This window comes from Pseudochaenichthys georgianus, unplaced genomic scaffold, assembly GCF_902827115.2.
Source record: "Pseudochaenichthys georgianus unplaced genomic scaffold, fPseGeo1.2 scaffold_1850_arrow_ctg1, whole genome shotgun sequence".
NCBI lineage: Eukaryota > Metazoa > Chordata > Actinopteri > Perciformes > Channichthyidae > Pseudochaenichthys > Pseudochaenichthys georgianus.
Window position 1 is genome coordinate 1 of NW_027262602.1, and position 26,509 is coordinate 26,509.

General features: G+C 45.6%; 1 protein-coding gene across 1 annotated transcript; it reads right to left on the reverse strand.

The window, feature by feature from the left end:
* Positions 1–9,738: 9,738 nt before the first annotated feature.
* LOC117441623 (mucin-7-like) lies at positions 9,739–17,739 on the reverse strand (the record flags this gene model as incomplete). Its single annotated transcript, XM_034077688.1, has 4 exons — positions 17,257–17,739; positions 12,335–12,550; positions 10,138–10,338; positions 9,739–9,906 (listed from the first exon to the last, which is right to left on the reverse strand). Coding segments are annotated over exons 1-4 (874 nt in total), but the record flags the coding sequence as incomplete, so codon positions are not given.
* Between the last annotated feature and the right edge of the window lie 8,770 nt (positions 17,740–26,509).

Consider the following 26,509-nt stretch of genomic DNA (forward strand, 5'->3'; position numbering starts at 1 on the left):
AACCCTATACACCCATGACGGCTGTGGTAGCCGGCATACACACTACTGAAAGCACCCACAGTGGGGGAGAAAGGGAGGCAGCAATGGCCAACCCCATGCCGGAAAAGAGGAGCAGAGGCAGATTAGGGTGAGGTGGTGGACTTCGGGTCCGGCTAGCCTTCCCATAACGGAAGATGTATCTGAAGCAAGAGAGAGAGGACACCTCCCCATTAAGCAATGTGAAATAGGAGGAGGAGGATTAAAGAGGGGTGGACTCATGTGGAACAGGGTGATACAGAAGTATTGTATTGAAATGGAAAAAAGATACACACTTCCCAAACTGGAACAGATATGATACTAAATAAGCTTAAAGACATAATTTGAACAATTCTAATGAGTAGCTAATGAAGGGGAAGCATTAGGATGTATGCTCTCAGGAATGTGAGAGTGTTAGCACAATCAGCTGCTGTGCTAGGTTGGGTAGCATCCCACTTTAACCACACCCAGCTATGGGTATCTAGTGCATTAGGAATAGACTGATTCTGTAGCACCCTGAAACACATGGTACAGAGTGATGGGAACACATATGGATGAATGGGCAGGCTGGAATGGAACTGGGACAAGCACTACTTCCTCTAAGAAACACAGCAATCAGGTCCAGCAGGTCAGGAGGTTAAGACAGTGATGAACCCGTGGGCCTGAAACATGCTGATGGATGATGGGGGGTATGGAGGACTGTGATGTATCCAGACCTGCGTGGAAGACCACAGTGTTCGTCCTGCATCCCGACAGCAGCTGTAGGTTTGGGAAAAGCCCTTTGGCTGTCAGCTTCACGTGGAAGTTGGACAGCGACAGTCTGGGAGACCATAGCATGTCTTCTTCTGTCCCCAAACTGATGTTTCAGTCTGGACTGGTTTTTGTGTGTAAGAAATGTGTACTTTCAGCGCCTTCTCTGCTCCACTCTCAAACAGTGGTGCAGGAAACAGAGTTCTTTACGTGGTCCAAATCCCCAGTGTTGCTGGTTACTGTTGTCACCTACACTTCAAACTGAAGTCCTTACTCTCGTCAGAAGTATAAATTATGTGTCTTTAATGCCAAGATGTGTAAATAATTCCAATCAAAAGAAAAGACTTTTGCTCCAAGAATGTCTGCCTTGCATCTCCAAGTCAGCCACGTGGTGATCAGGAAATAACAAATAAAACAGGAGTTATCATTTCAAAAGGAAAAAGGAGTCTGTAAGGTCGCTTGCTGCCCGGCGTCCATTCAACTCGAAACAGTCACCGATGTTAAACAACAAAAACCAAAAACCGAAGGAAAGATTCTAGAAAAGATAAAATGACGCCAAAAACAGCTCCGTGCTCCACCGTCGCTCAGGTACAAAGCCCAGAGAGGCTGTGAGGGGCGGGAGGGATGGTGGAGAGACCATCTCGTGTGTGTGTGTGTGTGTGTGTGTGTGTGTGTGTGTGTGTGTGTGTGTGTGTGTGTGTGTGTGTGTGTGTCTCTCACACACACTAATGCGTGGTAGGACAAAGACAAGCAGCTACACACTGCCTCTATTCTACTGCTGCTTCTAAAGCTCTGTGAAGCCACTATAACCACACACACACTGCAAAGGATGCTGCAGGGGAGGGGGGGGAGGGGTAGTGGGTGGGTGGGATTTGAATAATCTTTCTCAGTGGCTCCCTCCCTTCTTCTCTCTCACCCCTCCTTCCCTCCCTCTCCTCATCATTATGTCTCAGGTCTCTCATACTCCTTTGTGAGAGGGACGTGTCAGAGATCAATCATGTCAAGGTTAGATTTGATGAAAGGAATACACCTAGAGGGAGGAGCTACACACACACACACACACACACACACACACACACACACACACACACACACACACACACACACACACACACACACACACACACACACACAAGGCTTTGGACATGTAGAAGTGTGTGATGCTGCTCTGTGTTGTTCTCTTAACACCGTGCTCTTCCCTTATCCTACATCAGTAACGGCCCGTCCACACTACAGCGTCGACAGCTCCAATCTGCTCCAATCTGCCCATTCACTTTCAATGGGGTGACGTCACGTTGCCTCGCTTTTTCGCCGAACTGAATTGTGGGTAGCAGAGCGGTCCGTCTCCGCCGTCTCCGGCGTCAGAAGTTGAACAATGTTCAACTTCTGTCGCCTGAGACGCCGGAGTAGCCAGCGCCAGCCAATCAAATCCCGTTTCTGAAAATCTGACAGCTGAAGCCGTAGCCAATCAAACCGCGTCTAAGCTGGGAGAGATATCCCGCCGTTCATTTCTATATTTAAAAAAAAGTCGGAGGAGAAACTAACTATCGCCGTAGCAAATCACCCGGTTTTGTATGACCAGACCCTCTTCACCTACCGGGATACAAACCGGAGGAACCAGCATGGAGGGAGGTGGCAGAGACAGTGGGGAAACTGGTAGGTTTTCGCCTGTTTGGGGAGTTTATAAATATATTGCTCCCATAAAATCCCCGGGGTTTTTGCTTTGTATGTCGGGGGCGGGAGATTCATGTGATTGGTTGTTGGCCGCGTTGCTTGAATAAAATCCCCAAGCTCCAGACACGCCCAGCTCCAAGCTTTTTTTGAAGCTGTAGTGTGGACGCTCCGTAAGTGTGAGCAAAACGAACTAGAAGCAATATATTTCGCTCCAGTTCAACAGGATGGAGAGCTTCAGCCTTAGGACAAAGCACACCGTAGAATCAACGCCTTGGGATTTGTTGTAGTTGTAGAAATGGAGGGCTTGAATGAAACCCTCTTGTAATGGTCACACACACACGTGCACTGCACCACACACACAGTTACATTCAGTCTCTGCCTTTCCCATGCTAGTATAGGAGCTGTGGGAGAATAGGAGATAAGCGGCTCAGTCCAGTGCTTCTGATCTTAACCCTAACCCTCAGGGCTGATCCAGTGCAGAGAAGGGTACACTGTCAGCTGTTCCTCAGGTCAACCCAAGAGGGCTGGAAAAGACTAGATAGTCAGTGCCCATAAACGTGTACACACTTCTTTTAGGGAGAAGGTCCCACTCGAGTGTCCACCCTGAACAGCTTACTCCTCAAACTGCAGCACAGCAGCAGCTCGCTCTCTCACTGCCAGGCTATGTTCTCAAGATTCAAAGAGAAAGTTATCAGTTAAAATACAAAGTAGGCACTTCAAAGCCATACAAATCTGTGCGTCCACAGAACTGAGATCATGTTGGATACTGATCAGTGACTGCTATGGTATTCCTTATGGGACTCTAAACATGTGCTCATCTCAAATGATTAGCGACGCCTGCCTTCGGTCACACGGCGCTCTTTTCAGGGAAACAAGCAAAAAAGAGAAAGTTGGTCGACCTGTTGTTTTAACTGCACGACATTGGCTGCCAGCGTCTATTAGAATGTATTTTAAAATAATTGTACTGTTTTTGAAAGCTCTTAATGGATAGGCAGCCATGTATCTCACAGAGCCCTGAGGTCCTCCTCAGCTTTTAAATATCCCTAAAGTCCCCCAAAGTAAAATGGCGGAGACCGCTGTCACCCACTCCCAACCTGTGGAACAGCAGGGAATATCAGAGGCCAGCTCAGGGGACATTTTTAAACTACAGCTAAAGACACGTCTTTTTAGATTAGCTTTAGATGGTCTTTTAGTGTTTATTTTGTAGCTACTTTTATATTGTTTTATTTAGTTTATAGGTCTTAAAGGGTTTTACCATATATGATTTATTTAACAGTTTTAATAGCAACATTTCCTTTTACGTTGGTCTTTTAATATTTTAATCGTTTAACCTTTATTAGAATTATGACTATGTGTTTATTTTTGGTGTACCTATATGTTGTTATCTTAACTAACCCTAACAAACTGGCCTGTACTACGAAGCCAGTTCCACAGACCCTGGATATGTTTGAGTTATCTTCACTAACCCTAACAAACTGGCCTGTACTACGAAGCCAGTTCCACAGACTCTGGATATGTTTGAGTTATCTTCACTAACCCTAACAAACTGGCCTGTACTACGAAGCCAGTTCCACAGACTCTGGATATGTTTGAGTTATCTTCACTAACCCTAACAAACTGGCCTGTACTAAGAAGCCAGTTCCACAGACTCTGGATATGTTTGAGTTATCTTCACTAACCCTAACAAACTGGCCTGTACTACGAAGCCAGTTCCACAGACTCTGGATATGTTTGAGTTATCTTCACTAACCCTAACAAACTGGCCTGTACTACGAAGCCAGTTCCACAGACTCTGGATATGTTTGAGTTATCTTAACTAACCCTAACAAACGAGATCTCGCTAAGCGGTCCTACGACGCTGGTTATCAACTCGGTAAATCAAGCCAGGGTTTCTCTCTCCAGCTGAGAGCGCGTTCACGTGAAAGAGGCAGGGTTAGCAACATTTGACCAGTGGCGAGCCGTCAGGGCCCTCTAGGCCCTCTGTGAGGGCCTAAGATATTCTAAAAAATAATATTTGAAAACATTAAAAAAATATATTTTGTTGTTGTTACATTTTTCATTAGTTTTACCAAAATAACTTGATTTTATTGTATTTAAAATAACATTTTGCCTGTTCAGTTTCTGTTGGAATGTGAAGGGTTAAATGCCGTCTGCAAGTTATGTGAAGACGGGAGAGCTTGTTGGTCCCTCTCTACATTCACAGAGGCCAGCTATAGTAACTCAACGAGAGAGTAATATCAAATGACAATCATTGGTGGTATGACAAATTGACCAATCATATCTTCCCTCTAAATGGGCGGGCTTTATTTTCGCGGACTTTATGACAGGTTCCGCCCGCTGTGAGGTCTCTGCAAGTGGTGCAGTGACGCGCACTAAAACCCGGAAGTAAGCTGGGATTCCCTCGATACAAAAGCAACGGGATTTCTCCATAGGATTTTGGAAAATAGCTCAAAATAAGGTCTGTGGAAAACGAACCTGTTAGATAAATGCACGTTTTGTTCAGACGGATAATATCCACATGCCTACCCTACTTTTATAATTTTTTAATCATAAATCTAATCGATAGATTTATGATTAGCATAAGTTCGTTCATGATGGCTCACTTGGATGACATCGTTTGCAAAATTATTAACCGAGTCATTTTCAAGATTGAGTTCCAATGATAAACTGGAGTGGCAAAGGATCAGCTGAATGACCCGCCATCAAGTGCTTCATCCAAAAGGACAGGAGGATGGACTTTGTGTCTCAGTGATTTATCATCAAAGGTAGGCCTAAGTCATTTTCAATGTGGGCCGCCGTGCCGACTTCATTCATGTGTAATTGCTACTTGGCTGTGGGTGCCCTGTCATGAGAGGTGTTTATATGGTGTTGTTCTGTGTGGTAGAGGGTCGCTCACATTGATGCGTTTTGCACCCTGGGCCGCTGTTTTGATATTCCGCTGAAGTATACGGTATATCAAAGCCACAGAGCTGCACCTGCAAGGTGAATACAGCTGGTAACAGAACAAGTGTTCAAATAATACTTCTGCATGTATGTGACACTGTGAGTGTTGCACGGCCAGATACGGCTCAGCTGACTCAGATAAGGAGATATATGATATATTATGATGTGATAATGGGACACATCGACGTCTGTCGTAATGTTACTTTGATCCGGTTACTTATGTTGTGGCAGATATTTAAAGGTGGGGTAGGTCATTTTGAGAAACCAGAGGCCTGTACTACGAAGCTGGTTCAATCTAACCTGGATATGTTTGAGTTAGCCGGTTGGCCTAATCCAAAACATACGCGCTCTCGCTAAGCGGTCCTACGACGCGGGTTATCAAGTGGATCGCTCAAGCCAGCCGTGTCCTATCTAGCTAGGTGCGCGTTCACATGAGAGGGGTGGTATCTGGAGCATTCGACCAATCACAGACATGGAGAAGCTACTGACAGCGCAGCGTCATACTTCCTGAATGAAAAGTCAACTATAATATTAGACATATGAAGAAGTTAAACTTTAAACATCCATGACTTAAACACTTGATCAGGATCAAAGCACAGAGCTGCAGCTGCAAGGTGAACACAGCTGGGAACAGAACACGTGTTTGAATGCGTACATTAACAGGTTTATCATATCACTGCCCGTCTAACACACCATCTGACTTTAATTACATGTGACTCGAGTGTTTCCTCAACTTAATGTGTTGCTTAAAATAATGCTTCTGCATCCAGTATGTGACACTGTGAGTGTTGCACGGCCAGATACGGCTCAGCTGACTCAGATCAGGAGATATGTGCACTAAAGTGTAAACTGCGCACACTGAGCTCTGATTGGTCAGCAGGCGGTGCTTTCACTGAGTTGAGCTCTTAGCCTGCAACCTAACCTGCTCCGGAGCAGGTTAGCCGCTCAGCATAAGTTACCATGGAGATCTAGCCTGCTAAAAAGAGAACCAGCGTCGTAGGACCGGAAAGCCCGAGTTTCCCCTGAAGTTAGCCGGCTAAGCGAAAATCCTGCTTCGTAGTTTACCCCCCAGCTCGAGTGCGCTAGAACTTGAAAATACACAACCGGAAAAAATCTGCCACTTCCTCACAGAACCCCTCCTCCAACACACACGAACGCACACATGACCAATGAGGGCGTGAGTTAAGTGTGTGCCCAGATGGAAGGCTGACAGGCAGGTAGGCCATCCAGTTACTTTAGCCGGGCCGGCTCAGATGATTGGTCGTGCTTTTTACAGCACTACGGCTTCCACAGATGACATTTTGTTATGGATTTTTTGTCAAAGCACTTCAGATATTCATTGCTATTTGATGTTAAGAGCATTCCATGAAATATAACAAAAAGTGTATCTCGAACAGGTTTCTCAAACTTACCTACCCCACCTTTAAAGAGCCTGTGACACGAGTTTCCCCCATCATCCAAACCCATCAATTTGAGTAAATATTGTCCCCTTGAAAACCGTTACTGAACTGATTTTGGATATTTGTACTTTGATAACCATTAATCTGCCCTTCAATGTTGACCATTTTCTGGATCTTCTCGCGGATTCTTCAAGTCCCGCCAAATGATGGGTGACGTCATTGCGGGCACAGTGCTCCAGCTGCACCGTTCAGGATCCAAGGTTCTGCATGTAAACGCACGACGGCGCACACAGCAGCAAGCTCAGACAGCGATGACAGGTTAATGTTGAACGTGTCTGAGAGCTCATATGAGGCTGAAGGATCGGTTTATGTTGTATCTTCTAAGTTTAGGAATGAGGTGCGTCAATATGGGCGATCATATGGTCATGTAGCCAGTGGTGGAATGGGACTACAAATCATCCCGGGACTCTCGACCGGCCCACTTCGGTACCGCTAGTAAATTGTCAACGGGGGGAGTGGGGGATGTCAGGGGCGGCGGGTGCTGTAGATAGTAAATGTAAATATGTAAATATTTGTGTCACTGCATCCTGGTAAAATACAAATATAATGTATAATGTCTGTGTCTTTGACATTAGCGCTGCTAGCCACCTGTGCCCTGTACTACGAAGCCAGTTCAACAGACCCTGGATATGTTTGAGTAACAAACAAACTAACAACAACAAACTAACAAACGAGATCTCGCTAAGCGGTCCTACGACGCTGGTTATCAACTCGGTAAATCAAGCCAGGGTTTCTCTCTCCAGCTGAGAGCGCGTTCACGTCTAAGACACGAGTGGATCTGACTTTAATTACATTTGTCTCGAGTGTTTCGTCAACATAATGTGTTAAATAATACTTCTGCATCCAGTCTGTGACACTGTGAGTGTTGCACGGCCAGATGAGGCTGGAGAAGCTGACTCAGATAAGGAAATATATGATATATTATGATATTATATGATCGATGATCTGATTGATGATGTAATATGAATGATAAGTGCGACACGTCGGCGTCTTCTCTGCATACGGCAGTTTAAACTGTATTTCCTTTATCCTGTAATATGACTTGAGAGATTTAAACTCCGCACACTGAGTTCATCTCTTTTCTATAGACGCCGGAGGCGGACAGCGTCAGGTAAAATAAGTTATTTAGCCTTCTCAAACCTGAGCCTCACGCGCCGCCTATGGGGGATGTGCTAGTGACTTATCCGACCGGCCCACTTCGGTACCGGCCCATCGGGATTCGTCCCGATGGCCAGTCCACCACTGCACCCAGCCCACGTAAACTGTCAATGGGGGGAGCCTCGCTGCGGGGAAACGCTGGACCTAGTGTCCCGATCGGAGTGGGAATAATAATAATAATAATAATCCGTGCATTTTATCCATTAATTTCCCAACATAGTGGTAAAAAAACCACACGTTTAATCCACGTTGTTGGTGTACTACAACTACAAAAAGCATCGGTTTGTTTTCTCATCAGGAAATGCAGACCGGCTCAAACAAACGATTTTTAATCATCATCCTCACGATCCTTTAATGTATCATATGTTCGCCGAATTGACATGAAAGCACTAATAAATGTAGTTTCATCCACTTGAGTTTACAACCACAAAAATAATCGATTTGTTTTTATATCACATCCGACGGGAGGAAATTCAGTAGCTCTCACTACTGATTTTTAATCCTAATGTAATCATCATCTTCACCACGATCATTTATGTTTATGTCGCCGAATTGACATGAAAGCACTGACAAATATGAATATACTGTAGTCAACTTCATTACAACGTTATTAACGTGCCTAATCTCAGTAATTCACCATTTATACGCATGACAACACACTGTGTCCGTGTTTGGCTCTCGAAGCGTTCCCGCATTGACGTCACTTCCGGCTTCCCCCAAAACTTCAAAATGAGTGAAGGAATTTCCCCGCGATGTTCGAAATTATTGATATTTAACGGAACGGTATCGCTTTCTCTTTTTTAAACTGACGGTTCGAGATGACTAGTAGCCCAATATTTCATTGCACAACAGTTGTTGGGATGCTGTCACAGGCTCTTTAAGTAAGCTTTCTTAACGCTAATGTTATATTAGTCTGCTCCGGAGCAGGTTATGTTTTCAGCATAAGTTACCATGGAGATCTACCGCGGTAAGAAGTGAACCAGCGTCGTAGGAACGAAAACCCAGAGTTAACCCTGAAGTTACCTCGCTAACCGCAAATCCTGCTTCGTAGCACAGGGCACAGGTCACAGGTCACTGGTGTCTCTTAACCTGTTACATGTTGTATTGTGTTGCTATGCTGCATGTATCTGTACAGTTCTGATCTGAGGGCAATTTATTGTGGTTTATTTTAACGTGTGATGTGTGCCATTTTGTAAAGCAATTTGAGCTGCATGTGCTGTATGAAAAGTGCTGTATACTAAATAAAGCTTATTATTATTATTATCCTCTGCACAATGCTTCCTCCAGCTGGCAGCAGGAGGTAACTCCACACAAGCTCATGCTCACTTTGACAGGAAGAGCTACAGAAAGCCACTCGGTGCTTTAGAAGCCCACTCTGTGTGTGTGTGTGTGTGTGTGTGTGTGTGTGTGTGTGTGTGTGTGTGTGTGTGTGTGTGTGTGTGTGTGTGTGTGTGTGTGTGTGTGTGTGTGTGTGTGTGTGTGTGTGTGTGTGTGTGTGTGTGTGTGTGTGTGTGTGTGTGTGTGTGTGTGTGTGTGTGTGTGTGTGTGTGTGTCTGTGTGAGGGACACAGACAGAATGCAGAGGTGCCAACAGTCTTCAGATGGTTTCTAACTACCAACCCAGATAGCTGCACCAAATCCTACCACAAACATTCCCGAGTACACACACACACACACACACACACACACACACACACACACACACACACACACACACACACACACACACACACCCTTACCAATGCTGTTCAGTCGACTGAGTCTTGCTGAGCCGCTTCTTTGCAGGTGATTCTGGGATGTCTGCTTTGTCAGGCTCTGATTGGCTGCAGGAGCTGTCTTTGCAGCTGTTTGATTGGCGGCCGCTGCCTTGGCTGTATTGTGGTTAATGACTGTTGGGACCTTCAGACCTGTGAAGAGGACACAGACGAGGTCAAAGCCAATGGCAAACACACACACACACACGCACACACACACACACACACTCACACACACACACACACTCACACACGCACACATACGCACACACGCACACACACACACACACACACACACACACACACACACACACACACACACACACACACACACACACACACACACACACACACACACACACACACACACACACACACACACACCTGTAGCAGTGGTCCTGGCCTGCACAGACTGAGCTCTGCCCCTCGCTGCAGGAGTCTTTGGGGCAGCAGAGGTCAGCGCCTCACTGGTGGAGGCTGCTGGGCTGGGGGGGAGGGGCTTTGCCGGGCTCTGGGTGCCCACAGGAAGTGTGCTTCTGCTGGGCTGCTCCTCTGGCGTGATCACTGCTGGAGTTGCCGGAGAGGCTGAAGGAAAGATGATACAAAATATATAAACAAACAAAGTATGCTTAGATGGAAGTGATTACCTTTAATATTTGACATTGCTTAATTCAACTCAGGACTCAGAGGTCATGTGGCATGTCGGCTAGAAAGGCCCTTCGGAAGAGCAGGAAAAGAGCATGATTTTGCCAATAATATTTTGAGGATGTTCTGCACTGCTAAAGAAGTTAACCCTGGCCACGTCTAACTGCCACCATCGAGTCCATCAGACATAGCTGTACCCGCTGCCCTCTGGCAGGAGGCTGCCATCCCCCAGGACCAACACCTCTGCTCCGGCCTCGTCAACACACACAGGGTCCTAACCCCTGACACTCACTGCACCGCCCCATAGAAACGTTGCCTATACATTCGTGCACAGCATGGGAACAAATCGTGTTCTGCAAATCCTGCACGCCCCTCGGTATATTCTGCACGTTTCTGTTCAAAGCATGCACTGACTCTCCGATGTCTTTTTGAGATCAGAGAAAACAAAAGCTGTACGTTCCACTGGAACCCATGGTGACCATTTGAAATGCCACGTGAGCCTGAAGAACACGTGTGATGTTCGCTCTCCTGTAGAGTGCTCTAAAGTGTGTGAAGCTGCCCGTTGAGCGGCCCGACCAAGCAAGGAGGCAGAGAGTTCAAATACAACCCGGCGTGAGCATTCATTAAACCATGGGCACATGATCCACAGCCTCAGCCTGACTGTTACCCGTGCACACAGTCAGCAGCCACGAGGATCTCACCCACTACCTGTCCACAGGGAACACAGAGCCTAAACACACTAATCAGGCCAATAGGACACAGGGGGGGGGGGGGGACAACACAGGGCACCAGGTGACCACAATCACCAGCCACAGACAAAACGGGAGGGGCAACACTTTCAAACTAAACCACATGTGCAATATTACAAGGCCCGAAGCCGTCAGTCCACAGTGACGGGGTGTCTGCGTATGTAAATGGTCTGCAAAGGCTAAAGTCCTTGTGCTCCCTCAAGAGGGAGTTTCTGATAATAGATCAACACATTTAGTGCAGTGCCACTCACAAGCCTCATGACTGCATGGTTCCGGTCCGGGCTGGTTCTCACAAGGTGATGACAATTATTCACTCAACTAAACACTGGCTGCCACTACGTTTAACACCAGCCAAACATCTCCCCTTTCCCTCAGAACTAATTGTGTGTTTCCATGGTAACCGTCCATTTCCTGACTACTTGCAAAAAAGAGGAAAATACGGATAAGAAGAAGGGGAGAAAGGAACATTTTCAGGGCTATCTAGATCAAAATGACTGGTCCCATCCTAATGTCAGTGCACTGTCACATGTTCCATGAGTGTGTGAGGTTACAGGGTGATGGTTTTATTTGATGCATTCACTTTAGGAATTTGGTATTACATGAGCTTGTGTTCTGTTGAATGCATTTTCATTATATGCTTAAGAATTGTATCATGTTTCATGTGTGTTTATAGTGTGAGTGTTTAGCATGAATTTGAGCTACAAGACATTTCATTTGGACAATAAAAGTGAAGGTCAATGCAAAGTGTTGGACCAGCAGCATGCTGGTTCTGTGTGAGTGTGAGGGAGGCTGGTGTCATAGTCCTTCTGTTCTGTAGCGCCTCTGCAGCTGCTGCAGCACACAGTCACCTTGCATGCACCATGAGCATCTCATATCAAACAATAACGCAGTGAAATGTGACACACATTCAAAGCTTCCTCAGGTCGCTGACCAGATATATCTCACTCCTAGGGTCTTCATCTGCAGGACACTCTTAACAGCTGATTAATGTGTGTGTGTGTGTGTGTGTGTGTGTGTGTGTGTGTGTGTGTGTGTGTGTGTGTGTGTGTGTGTGTGTGTGTGTGTGTGTGTGTGTGTGTGTGTGTGTGTGTGTGTGTGTGTGTGTGTGTGTGTGTGTGTGTGTGTGTGTGTGTGTGTGTGTGTGTGTGTGTGTGTGTGTGTGTGTGTGTGTGTGCGTGTGTGCGCACCTTTGCTTGTGGCTCCACTGATCTCGTGGCCTCCCAGTGAGGAGGGACTGAGGCTTGTGGATACACCCTTCACAGGAAGTTTTGATGATGCGGGAGGAATTGGTCTTCGGGCCGATGCTGCCAGCTGATTGGCTGTAGGTTTGGAGTTGCAGGATGAGGGACTTGTGACAGTAGAAACAGATGCTCTCTCTGCAGCGGTGCGAGGTTTGGGGATACCTGGGAGACAGTAATATGGAATTAATAACTTGTCAAAATACTAACTGTGAACATAATTATTCGTCTGCAAGTGAGAAAAGAAGGGACGCCAAGAGAACAGAGGAGAGCTGCTCCTGAAGGGTTTCTCCACCAAGTACGAACACATGTTCTGCAAGGGGATCAAATACTTACTTCCCAAAGTTAAATGCAAATATATTTGTATCTTTCATATAAGGTCCATTTCTGGATGTTCTTTTTGATATTCTTACTCTCTGTTCAAAGAAACCTACCATGACAACGACAGACTGTTCATCTCTTTGGAAGTGGGCAAACTAACACAATTCCTCCACTGTACATGGGATTTGCAGTTTTAGTACAGGGTTGTGTTGTGTTAGTACAGGGTTGAGTTAACAGTGTATATATATATATATATATATATATGGAAGTGAGACACACAACACCTCATCATTTTGTAGAAAGAATCACAAATTATTTCCCAAAACCAAAGAGGAATGAACTCTCACGAGAGCCATGATACCCTCATTTCACACCAATGAAAAGCTTAGGAAGTGAGTCAGAGAGAGAGGGTGGCCGGGCCCAATCCCAAATCACACCTACACCCTACCCCTACACACTCCCCCTCCGTTCGCGCGGAGGGTCTGCCATATTAAGTGCTGTTACAAACCAACGAGTGTGGAGCGGTGTGGAGGGGGAGTGGGCTATCAAGCCCTCAAACAGCGAGTCTGCAGCGGTGCTGACTGGAGACCGGTCTCTACCTGACCGGTCTCAACGCTGTGTGCGTCCGTCAGGATGTTTATAGTTTTATTTGAGTTATTCATTTACATTTTTTGTCAAAGAGATGCTGATTTGAATCCGTTGTTACATACAGTTATGGCACTTCCTGTTTCGGCCGGAGAGGGGAGGCCGTCCCAAAGCTTGCTGCTGTGTTTACTCCCTCCATCTGACAGGAGGGAGCCTCATGTGTCACTCCACGGAGTTCACTCTGTCACGGAGAGGGAGTGTGTAGGGGTAGGGTGTAGGGCGTGGTTTGGGATTGGGCCGGAGTGTGTGTGTGTCCTACACCCTACCTCCTACCCTCCGCATGAACGCGCAAACGGAGGGGTAGTGTGTAGGGGTAGGGTGTAGGGGGCGATTTGGGATTGGGCCGAAGTCAGCACCGATGCAGACTCTGGGTGTTTCTCAATGTCGAGGAAGGCTCCTCCAGAGCCACTATTTCAAGGATGCTACGTCATCGAGTGCCGCCGAAGTACTGTTCCAATGTCCAGCATACTTGGAATTCCACCGAGGCCGCGTTCTTGGTTTGGGGGAAATTTCGAGGCTGCACATGGGTAGACTTCGCGTCCTTAAAATCTGCACAATGCTTTGCGCACGGACCAATTTCACAAACCCTTGCGGAGAATGGCTGAACCGACGCAGCACACATTTAAATGTAAGTGTAGTGGCGTAGAACATGTGTTGGTCAATATGTGACTTTGTTACATTTGTTTGTTATCACCAAAAATGTGTTCCGTGAAAGTAAAGCAAGTTCATAATTAGATAGACATCGTGAGGTATTTATACACACTTGTTAGCCTGTTCCATTCTTCTTCGTTTTCAGAGGCCGTGGCCGTTTCTCAATCGCGAGGATGCTGGCTTGGTAGTCGCGTACTTCCAAGTCACTTCCTTCAGAAACGAAGCAAGTATGCTTCCAAGCCACGGCTTCGGAAAACGAAGAAGAATGGAACAGGCTAACAAGTGGGCCACTCTCTCTAATGGTTTCAACATAAACTGTACCGAAAATAAATACCTCACGATGTCTATCTAATTATGAACTTGCTTTACTTTTTGGAGCAACGTAATTTATAAATGGTTGTCAACTTAAAAACGTGTGTTCACAATGATGGTAATTAAGTACATACAATTTAAGATTACATTTAAATCATACGGTAAAACAAGTTGGAACAACTTAATCTTTTGAGTAATCAACTTCAAAACGTGTGTTTATGCTACCAATTATTAAGTAAGTGGTAATTAAAAACACCTCTGATTGTAGAGGAAAAGCCTTCTCCCCAGGGGCCGTTATAGGGGGGCAAGGGGGGGCCAGTGCCCCCTAACACTGACCTCTGACCCCCCTGTGGCCCCCCAAAAAATGAAAAGTGAAAAAAATGAAAAATGTATGATTTATTACACGATTTATTGAATGACGGAATAGGCGGAACTAACGTTATTCGTCATTCTAGTCGGACCCATTAGAGCGGTGCACTCAGAACCCATTAGAGCGGTGCACTCACTTTCACTGTCCGGCTGAAGCGCGCGAAAAACAAACACTTTTCATCTCGGATCATCACAGGCTGTTGCATCCAAGAAAGACTGATTGAAACCTACGTTTCGAGAGATTACCACGATAATTGAACGTGAGTTAAACTATATCCGTGTAATTGTAGATGTAAAGTAGAGATGTAACTGTTCAGTGCCTTTATTTTTATATAAATATTGTTAACATGTCTCCAGGCTTCAGTGTTCAAAAAGCTTTTTATGTTTCTCCTCCTGCCTGAGCTCCTCTCTGTCTGGGGCAGTAGAGTGTGGGAGAAACTCCCTCTGGAGGGAACACAGGGATTTAAGCCCCTGCAGACCGTTTACAGGCACACAAACCTGGAGGAGAGGGAAAACCCAAACATCATAATAGGGCCCCTTTAACTGCACGACCACAGGATACTCGGGTCACTTTGACAAAATACTTATGAAGATCAATGTTCTCTGTGATGATTTATCTTCCTCATTGTCAGTCAGACTTAGATTGTACAGGCAGGAGCTGAAATCAATGGCTGTCAATAAAAGTCATGGTGTACTTCAAAAATGATCAGGAGTAATATACATTTTACACGACTGTGGGCTAACACAAGAAAGACCATCCAGTTCTTTGGCTTTCACGAGTGACTGAAGTAAAGTTGTTTACCAGTTTAAGAAACCAGTTTTATGGATTGGATCATATTCTCTGCCTTCTGGTTTCAAAGGCTTTGGTGGCCGACCGTCTGTAGATCAGAATACTTGATTTGAGAAACCATGACAACAAATGCAACAAACTTATTCAGACCTCTTCCTCACGCATAAAACCTTCTCCATCACGGCCCCATCTGCGCGGATGATGTTAAGTGTGTCATAGCGGGGCCTAAAAAGCTGAGCCACATTACCAAATCCACCTTTAGACTGTCCATCAGAGCCTGACTCAGTGCAGCAGACAGCCAGGCGTCATGTGGCCCTACACACATTTAGTTTGAGGTGATGAGATCTGGTAGCTAATTCAACTTGAACCAAGGAGACAACGTGTTGTCGTGCTAAAGAAAGACCTGAACCTAAATTGACCACGTAAAACTTTTGGGCCAGGCTCCTTTAGGTTCATTATTTTGATCCTATAAGCAGATGTAGCTGTTTACAGAAGCCTTTCATATATAGATACATGTGAAAGCAATGAGCACATTCATATATTGGCTACATCTAAAATCTTTTTGGCCAAAAAAAAAGAAATAATGAATTAATAAAGTCGGGCCAACTTCAATACGCACACACACACACACACACACACACACACACACACACACACACACACACACACACACACACACACACACACACACACACACACACACACACACACACACATGAATCCATTGATGGCAATCTGAGCGTCAAGAGGAATCCTCCTGTTCCTGTGTATCAGCAAAGAAGACACACAGGCTTTTGTCCATCAGAAACCACATGTCACACACACACACACACACACACACACACACACACACACACACACACACACACACACACACACACACACACACACACACACACACACACACACACACACACACACACACACATGCTTTTTCCACCATGTAATTGACACAAAGCAACTCAGTGATTATGGAAAACAAGGGCCAAGTCACACACAAGGAAACACACACACACACACACACACACACACACACACACACACACACACACACCCGAGTAAACACCAAGTAAAAATACTGAATAAAGCAGTTTATCATTAGAAATCAGATACAAATATGTAGTTAAAGCACCAAGATCTAAAAAGTGTAAAGTTAAATTGTGTCTTAAATATAAGAAAAAAGGAGAAAACTAGAGGAAACACACTCACACCTTGATTGATCTCTCAGACACACACACACACACACACACACACACACACACACACACACACACACACACACACACACACACACACACACACACACACACACACACACACACACACAATTTATACTGGTGTGTGTGTGTGTGTGTGTGTGTGTGTGTGTGTGTGTGTGTGTGTGTGTGTGTGTGTGTGTGTGTGTGTGTGTGTGTGTGTGTGTGTGTGTGTGTGTGTGTGTGTGTGTGTGTGTGTGTGTGTGTGTGTGTGTGTGTGTGTGTGTGTGTGTGTGTGTGTGTGTGTGGTGTAGTGGAATGTGGAAGGAATTTTAACTTGTAGCTCTGTAGTGTCAGTCGGCTCATTTCCTGAGTTTTCTGTGGAGACAAAGCAGAGTTCTTCTTCCACCAAACACACACACACACACTGAAAAATAATTCTGTATGCCTGACAGACTGGGAAGGGTGCTGTGGAGCAGAGCAGACACACACTCCATGTGCTGCTGTGTGTTTACATGTCAGGCTTCATAAAGCGGATGTGTGTGTTCTGAAATGTCTCTACAGACGTCCAGCAGCGTGTGACTCACCCTGGCTCTGAATCTGGCTGTGCCTCGCTGGAGATCCACCCCCAGCGCTCTGCCAAACCTCTCCCAGCATGAAGTCATCTCTCTGGGCTTGCCTGAACCCAGGGCTTCCCTGTCTTGGAGGTCCGGTCCCTGAGCCTGGAGCTGAAGGCCCCTTCTCTGCTCTGGTGCCTCCCCCCTGCTGCCGGACACCGGGCCCCAGCTTGGAGGAGACTTTCTGTAGGAACAGATGACGTCTAGTGACAGCGTCCCAGCCGAGTGGAACCAGCTCCGAGCTGTGCACCGACACCATGTTTTTCCCCACTAAGAGTTAGAAATGCGGACAGGAGGAAGTGAGGGAGGCGGTGGAGGAGCAGAGGGCAGGAGTGAGGGAGAGAGTGTGTCAAGACAGAGGGGGAGGAGGAAAAAAGAGAGCAGGAAAGAGAGGGAGGAGGGAACATTGGGAGTGTGCTGCAAGCACAAGAGGGGTAAAAGAAAAGTTGATATTGTGTTGTACATTCCCCTTGAGAATCCCTGCTCTGACCAGGCCAACTTTTTCTCTCTCTCTGTCTTACCCCCGCCCCCATCCCTCCCTGTCCCTCCCCCTCTGACTCTATAAACACCAGCACACATGGTGTGAGTTTGTGGATGACGGCCTGGCTTTTGTCTCAGACTTTTTAAGGGAAAGACTCCCCTTATAGAGCTGTTCTGGTATGTATATGATACATATGTGTGATAATAGAGCAGCCAGGGACTAAGAGAGGAATGAGATAATGTTCACAAATCCAGTCTTTTCAAAACATCCTCAAATAAATTCCTCATGTGCTTACATTCACACCTTCACCTCCACCCGCCCTTTAAAGGTCTCTTAAAGCCCCCTGGGACATTTCAGCTGAGCCCAGGGCTTACTGTAGCATACCAGTGCAAAGTCATCAGGCTAATCACTAACTCATACTCAGTGGAGTTACTGCACACGTGTTACACCGTCTCTGACACTGTAAGGAAACACGATGATGAGGTTACAGGAGGCCGTCAGGACAAACAAACTGTGCATTAATGAGGGACATACAAGAAGAGCTTCTGACCTATGACTGTAACCACAACCATTCCAAAATAAAGCAGTGTTACACACATGTCTTCCTTTCACACGTGTAAAGGTTCTGAACACACCCTGTGCTGACACAGCCCTCAGGCTCCCCCTGAGAGAATACGCTGGGGCAGGTTTCACACCTGTCACTGACGCACTGGATCTTTAGAAACACATACCAGAGACACACAAACTGTCCACACACCACTCCCCCACACTTAAACTACAATTATAATGAACAACAACAACAACAACAACAACAACAACAACAACAGACAGCTAATGGCGCATTTCCACTACAGCGCAGAGTGTGGTTTAAGCGTGCCGTGCCGTTTTTGGTTGCGTTTCCACTAGGCGTAGTTCCGGCTATCGGGTACTTTTTCAGTTTTCTGGCTCTCCAAAATCGAGGTTCTTTCCAGGTGATTTAATTGGAACACACGTTTCAAAATGATGCCAAAGTAACAACATACTGATACCGGTTAGTAAAACCCATGAATTAATGCTTTGACAAGTCTGCAGACAGACGGGGGCTTTGGGGCTTAACAGGTTAAAATGCGTGTTTTCTGAATGGAGATCGGCTAAGCTAACGTTATATATGCTCCGACCGTCCACACTCACAACAACGGCCTACAGACATAAATAAACCAGCGACTATATTCGCCATGACACAGACAGTCTGTGGTTTGTACTTGTTTAACTTGTGTCTAGTTTCTGAACAGATATGAGGAGCTGTGAGCTCTGAGGGCTAACAGCTAACGGCTGGTTGGTTTTGTGTTTCGCATTGAGGATGACGTCACGGCTCCGCTTAGACTGCGTTACTATAGTTACTACCCCAGTTCAGTTTGTTCCCCACACGTATTCTGTGAAGACCCGCCCCTACTCTGATTGGTAGGTTTCAGGAGTGAGATGGGGTGGGTCTTAACGGAATACGGGAGAGAGAGAAGTCATAACAAGTGGTACAGGACAGGTTGACGACGTGTTTTTCGGATGGAAAATGAGCCAAGCGTGAAAACGCAGCAGCATTTGGATACACTTCAACCAAAACCCAGGCAGTGATAAAGCGCACCATTTGTAAAGGCAACATATTCTTTAAAGCAGGGTCAACAAATAATCTCCATTGCCACTTAAAAACACAGTGGGTTTTCTCAATGTCTTCCGAGCGTCTTGCTTCAGAAGCGAGGCAAGAATACTTCCTGGCATTCGGAAAACAAAGAGTGAGCAAGTGTGCAGGTGTGCATCATATGAGAGGCCACGCCTTACATTTTCCGCCACAGATTTGGGGAAATTGATCCGTGCGCACAGCATTGTGGGGATTTTAAGACCGCGGAGTCTACACATGTGCAGCCTCAACATTTCTCCAAACGAAGTACGCCGGGCTCGGTAGAATTCCAAGTATGCTGGACATTGGAACAGTACTTCGGCGGCACTCGATGACATAGTATGCTTGAAATAGTGGCTCTGGAGCAGCTTTACTCGACATTGAGAAACACCCAGTATCTAATATTAAGAGTTGCTTGAATTTCATTCAAGGCAAGGCAACTTTATCTACTCAACACATACAGAGGGTACATACAAAGTAGTACATTCACTGACATGAATGACATGGATATGGCGCCACCTTGTGTCATGTTTGCAATGCAGATGATTGACATTAGGTTTGGCAATACAGTCAATCATTATCCTGGTGATCATTTCGCAGATAAACCTGTAACCCCGCCCCCTTTTTGAACGGCTCTTGGAAAGGAACGGAGCCATAAGATCCCGCTCCCTTCAAAGAGCCATACAGTCATTCCCATCACTAGTCCCTCACTTCCGTTTCGCTTCTCATGCACTGATTTGCTAAGCTGAACAGCCAATCAGAGTGATTTATTTTGCCGACAGCCTACCGATTCAACACACTGATTCAACATGTTGAATCGGTGGCGGAGGGTGTCGGCACGTCCGAAAAGACACAACGGTGCGGGACACACCAATCTGAGTAGGGCGACAGGACGCTCATCGACGGCCAGACATCTATCACATGTCTGGCTGTCGGGCCTTTGGATGAAAAACCCAAAATATTACTTTTGCTCAGATTCAGGCTGCTCTGCAGTTCACGCACAACTCCAAATATGATTGCTGCTAACTGTGGGAGGAGGCAGCAGGCTCACCTGACTGCATCACATTACACGCGCGCACAGACAGACTACGTGAGCGAGTGAGGCTGTCTCTCCCGCGAGCGAGCGCATAGCCGCTCGCGGGGGTTTAATCTGCCCCCGAGGGTCCTTTTATGCGCGTGTAAAAGCACATTTTTCACTCGTGAGTAGCTTGTTTTGCGCGCTAGAATATTGACCCAATTCTGGCTCCATACGTGGCCACCTTATATACTGTGTGCCTGCGCGCGCATTCAGGTAGGCTCGCCCTGATTGGCCGGCTACGTTTATACAAACTCAGTGTGTGAATGCTCGCATAGCATGGTTGAGAGTAGTACCCATATAGTCCAGTAGAGGGCTCCGCCTGTGCTTATAGGGTTACAATACGTAACCCCCGTTTTGTCCTCCATGCAGCGACGACATCGGCTTGCCTGACCTGTTGTAGTACCTTTTCTGATGTTGATGCTGGTAAAGATGCCGGTAGACTCTCCTGGCATGAGCATCCGTGGCTGACCGACTCGGGCTGAAGCTGCTGGTGTGTGCTGGGTAGTATGGATCGTAAGCGACGACTCATAAGCAGCTGGGCCGGTGATCTGAAGTTGTCAACTGGGGAGTTACGATACTCAAGAAGACTCAGATAGGGGTCTCTGTGATCAGCGTTTGCCTTTTCTTGTACTCCAGACTACGACGTGCTCTACTCCACCTTTACTCATACACCGGAGACACACATATGCATGTATCAGTGTTTCCCACAGATCTGAAATATACTTGGACGGGTGGTGGCAGCGGGCGGGGGGGGGGGGGTGCCCGAAAAAAAAAAAAAAAAAGTTTTAACAACATGTTTATTTATTGACTTTTCATTCCTGTATAATCATTTTGCGCAAAGATGGCACTGTTTGTCAGAGCACTTCATCCTTCTGGGATTTCATGAAGAACAGCTCCAACGCCTGTGTGTATGGGAACACCTCTGGTGCTGGTCCATTAACTGCCAGTGTTGTTTGTGATTTTTAGTGGGGGTCGACCTCAAATCCTCTATGGGGGTCCAGGGGCATGCCCCCCCGGTAAGATTTTATTTTTTATTTTGGAGTTAAATGCATCAATCTGGTGCATTTTGAGGGGAAAATATAGAGACTAGATCTATGGAAACACCTATATTAAACATAACTGTATACATTTCAATAATCATAAAATCATGGCCATAACCAACAACATACCATTTCCAATATGAAAAAAACACTGAAACTTGTTTATTAATTTATTTTTGGTTCATTTATAGTTGTGAGTGTGTCTGTGCTCCTGAATCAGCCTCTCCTGTCTCCTCTTTGAGGCAGCAGCAAAGACTAGTTTTCTCTCAACAAGTTTTAAAAGTGTATCTTACCTTTTTTCACCTTAATATGTGTTTACATAACTGGTGACCACACCGTTTGAGACCCACTGAGAACTTAGACTAAGTTAACTATCTAAACACTCAGAGAGTCCTTTACCTCACCTGAGCTGAGCTTATCCCGAGCTTGAATGACACACAGAGACCAATCAAGGGCTTTGATTTATGATCTGTATGACAGTGGCCATGTCGGCAGGCCACATCATGTGGACAGCCAGTCACCCTGTGTGAGGCAGGCCACTTAACAGGCCAGAAGGAGGAGAGATCAGTGCAAGGGAGCGAGGGAGCATTGTCCACAAGTTAATCGATCGCAGATGGCGTCGTGGTCACGGACGAATAAAAAAAAAAATTATAAAAAAAAAATTATTAAAAAATTATAAAAAAAAAAAAAACCTAAATGGGTCGCGAAATATACTTGGGCGGCCGTTAATATACCTGGGCGGCCCGCCCAAGTATAGTCTATGTGTGGGAAACCCTGCATGTATGGTAGGAAGGCAAACTTCACTCGAACTGTCTGGCTGCCCACGCATACTGTTACTAGTAGGTCAAGGTTGGTACAGTCTGAAATGTTACAGAGTGAAGAGGTTTCTACATCTCAACACTTCACTGAGAAGGCATTGTAGCGCCTTCCTGTGCACCCAGTATGGTGCAATACGATGGTGGGAGGTCGAGGACACATGATGATGAGAGGCCAGGAAAGACCACCATCACACCTGACTTAGGGATAGAAAAGCAACCTCGATGCAAAGCACGTTGCGTGGCTCTTAACAATCTGTTGGTGTTTTTCATGTCTTGGGGACATTGCCTGTGCTTGGGTGGGGTACGCCAATAGTGAAGCTATTTAGTATAGCTCTTATATATTTAGAGAAGTTTTGTTTTTATTATCTATAGTTATTAATGCCAAGGTGAAATCTACATTAACAGCTAGTTGTATTGTTGAATATTGGCTGTATGCAAAGCACTTTGTAATGAATGAGCGGGTGTAGTGTAGGGTGTGTGCAGAGGAGAAGCTTGAGGTGTGCTAAACCCTGCAGTCTCTGTACAGCACATGCTAGAGCTGAGAGAAAAAAACACTGAAAACCTTTAACCAAACCGTGCACGTGACGAGCGTGGACAACTGCCACTGTGCAGGCTTAACTGCATGCTCATGCCATGCAGGTTTATTTAAACGGCAGACTAAACAAACATTTGCCTCAAACAGTCAACTCCTGCTCCAGATTTTCTGTGTTTTAAACCGAAATGTCTTTTCAAGACAAATCCATGATACAGTGTCGGATTGTCCAGCAGTGCAGATTGGAATTCATTAACCACATAATAATCGTATTCACTTTTGATCGCTGGAGTATTACACAAGGGAAGCTAAGGCCGGAGTTGTAAAGCTTTTGAAAAGGCTCGGAGGACAACACATGCATGTACAAACATGCACCACACAGTGAGGATGTGGCAGCTGAGAAAGTATAGAAATTAAGGGCATGTTCAGAATGTGTCTGACTTCTGCATGTTTGTGTGCCAAGTGTTTGTGGTTGGAAATAAAACCTAATCCTATGGAATAGTTTATATTAAGCACCTGGTCAATTAAAGTGACGTGTGTGTGTGCACAAGATAAGTGAATGGAAACAAAGTAGGGACTAAGATGCAATCGAACAGGTAGAGTGGGAGTGTTAGGCGCACTACGATGTCCTTCAGGTCACCAGACATGTGAAGGGATGAGAACACGAGCTTCATCCATGTGTTCCTGATACAACATTGGCTCAGGTGAGTCACAACAATACAGACATACAGTTTACTTTGTTCCGTAAACTAAATCAACAAAACTATTTTCAATTACAAAATGTTGCTTTCACATTTTGCTACGTGGCACGTGTTAAGAAAAACATGTTTTTAAGTTTGAATGTGAGCACCATTCCACTGCATGTTGTTAAGGTGGAACAGTGGACCTCTCACTGTGCTGTGTTAGCCGGGTTCCCCCCAGGTCCCAGCCATATATATATATATATGTATATATAAAGGTCCTAGCCCAAAGAAATGCAGCAGCTTGTTGACTCCAAACTGCTCGTTGCATCGCCGGTCACTTAGAACATGAGAGGTAAAGATGGGGAGCCTGATCAGCCTGGAGTCTTCAGTTGGACGGCCGTGGTTCAGGGTTCAGGGTTCAGGGTTCAGGGTTCAGGGTTGGCCTCGAGAAGTAACTAGCATCAACAGAGAGGTAATCTCTTCTTGGGGATAATTGCTTCATCAGTCCCAACAAGTTATTAGTGAAACCACAAGTCTAGGCAGAGTACCTCGTACACTTCTACACACAGAAACGCCAGTCATGAGATGCTCACACTCTCACAGACACACCCTACATGCAGAGTAACATGCAGCACACCTGAACAAGGAGTGGCTGGATCAGACTCTCAGAGAGGTGCGACCTGATAGAGCATTCAGCTCTACTGAGTAGATATTATCCAGTGGAGTAGGAGAGGAAGCTGCTACGCTAATGTTAACTCTCAAGCCTTGATTTGCCATACCAGCTGCAAAACCATAACCCCATTGAAGATACTTAGGCATCACTAGATGAACATCTCTGCCTCAAACCACATATTGACGATCTCTTAAGGAAATAGAAATTAAAGCTGGGATTCTTTTTTAGAAATAAGGCCTGCTTCTCCACAAGTGCGAGGAAACGGCTTGTAGCTGCCACATTTTTGCCGCTCTTGGACAACGGGGATGTTGTGTACGAACGCCTCAGCTCACTCCCTTCATCTGCTGGACGCTGTCTACCATGGGGCTCTGAGGTTCATAACCAACTGTAAACCCCTCACACACCACTGCAAGTCAACTGGACATCATTATCAATGCGCAGGTCACTGCAATGTACACACTCATCTATACCGCTATGCTGGGACTGCTGCCCCTCTACATATCCACTTACATATCACACAAACAGTACAGCGATAGAGTACTAAAGAGTTGTATAGTCGTGTAATGAGCCAATCAATACACTTCATTGAAATCACCATCACATATCTACTTAACAGTGGCATGTACGCTGCAGAGACTAGTTAGGAGCAGAAATCCAACTCCAAAACAAACATCTAAGAAGTACAGGGTCGGCTTCATGGGGGGTCCCAAATGAGACACTGTGACAACTGCACTGTCAACGGGGAGCCTTGCTGCGGGGAAACGGTGTACCTCTGTCGCCTGTCAGCGCAACTTCAATGATGCCGCCTAAAAACGTAATTCTCCAGATTCTCCAGATGGCCAGTCCGCCCCTGGTTTAGATAGTTACCTCAGTGGGTCTCAAACGGTTTGGTCAGCATTTATGTACAAGTATTTCTGAGGAACACCTTTATATGATCATTGTAGTTATTACAAAATAAGAGGATAAATGAAAAACAGGTATGAAATTCAATAGGAGAGTAAAACAAGAATAGTTTAAAAGGGGAGTGATTTAAATAAAGAAATAGTAAATCTGTTTACAGTTCTGTTTCATATGGGTGTAGACAGATGTATCCATAGATCTCTTCATGTTGCTTTAAGTGCACCAGATTGATGCTTTTAACGTCATTATTTAAAAAAAAATCTGTTGTATGTATTTATTGACCCTAATTATAATTGTGTGACATTCTTTAAGAATTCATATGATTGTGGAAATGTACCCAGTCATATGATTTAATATGCAGCTTTCATTATTGCAACTCATGTTTGCCCATTGTCCTTATGATTAGGAACATGTAGTAATGTAAGATTGAGATTTGAACAATATCTCTCTGCTTGATTAGAGCATTTCATCCTGAACTTACAGAAGCTGGTAATGTCTTTGCCTAAAGTTACATTATGCACCGACACTCCCAGTCTAAGCTGTGAAGACCTGCATTGCAGTAATAGGTTACAGACTAGTGTCAGCCAGAGGTGAACAGGGAACCGTCCACAGAGGTCAAGTGGACTGCTCATGGTGGACTGCACCAGATAACAGCAGGACATCAAGAGACAGTACTTCTACTTTATTTCCCCTCAACATTATTGTGCCTTAACAGCACGGCCAGGCTTAGAATATCCCTCAGAGCTGTATGATGGAGCAGTGAGGGTGCACTCTACAGTCCAGGAGAGTCTTGATGTGACCCTGGGTAGCCCTGCAGAGGGCGACATCTTACATCTGTAATCACAATGCTGCTGCAGCTGACATGTCCATTACACAAGACACACTAAGCAGCAGGACACTCAGTGGACACACACACTCACAAGGCCACCAGCAGTGGGTATTAATGCACAATGGCACAATTTTAAAGATGAAATAGTGATGCTTTTTGGATTTAGATGTTTGTCGAATTTGCCAGAGAAGGTGTTGTCTTCTGAAACGTAACTTTAAACGAGGCACAAACCTTTCCCTGCAAATTAGCGTGAGGCTACGTCACATGCCTCATGACGTTCAGACTGTTGGACTGAGCAGCATAGTTCACGCTACATGAAAACCCGACCCTGTGAAGCCTTGAACACAATTGTCAATATAATATGAGACTGACTCACTCACATGAGCGCCCGCCCATCCTTCCTTATTGTAAACGCATACATCACTTTTCTAACGCAGATTCAACAAAACCATCAAAGATACACTTTTAGGTGTGACCTAAACATGTTCAACGACTAACTCCCTCCCTTATTAGATGATTGATCGTCATACACGCGCGC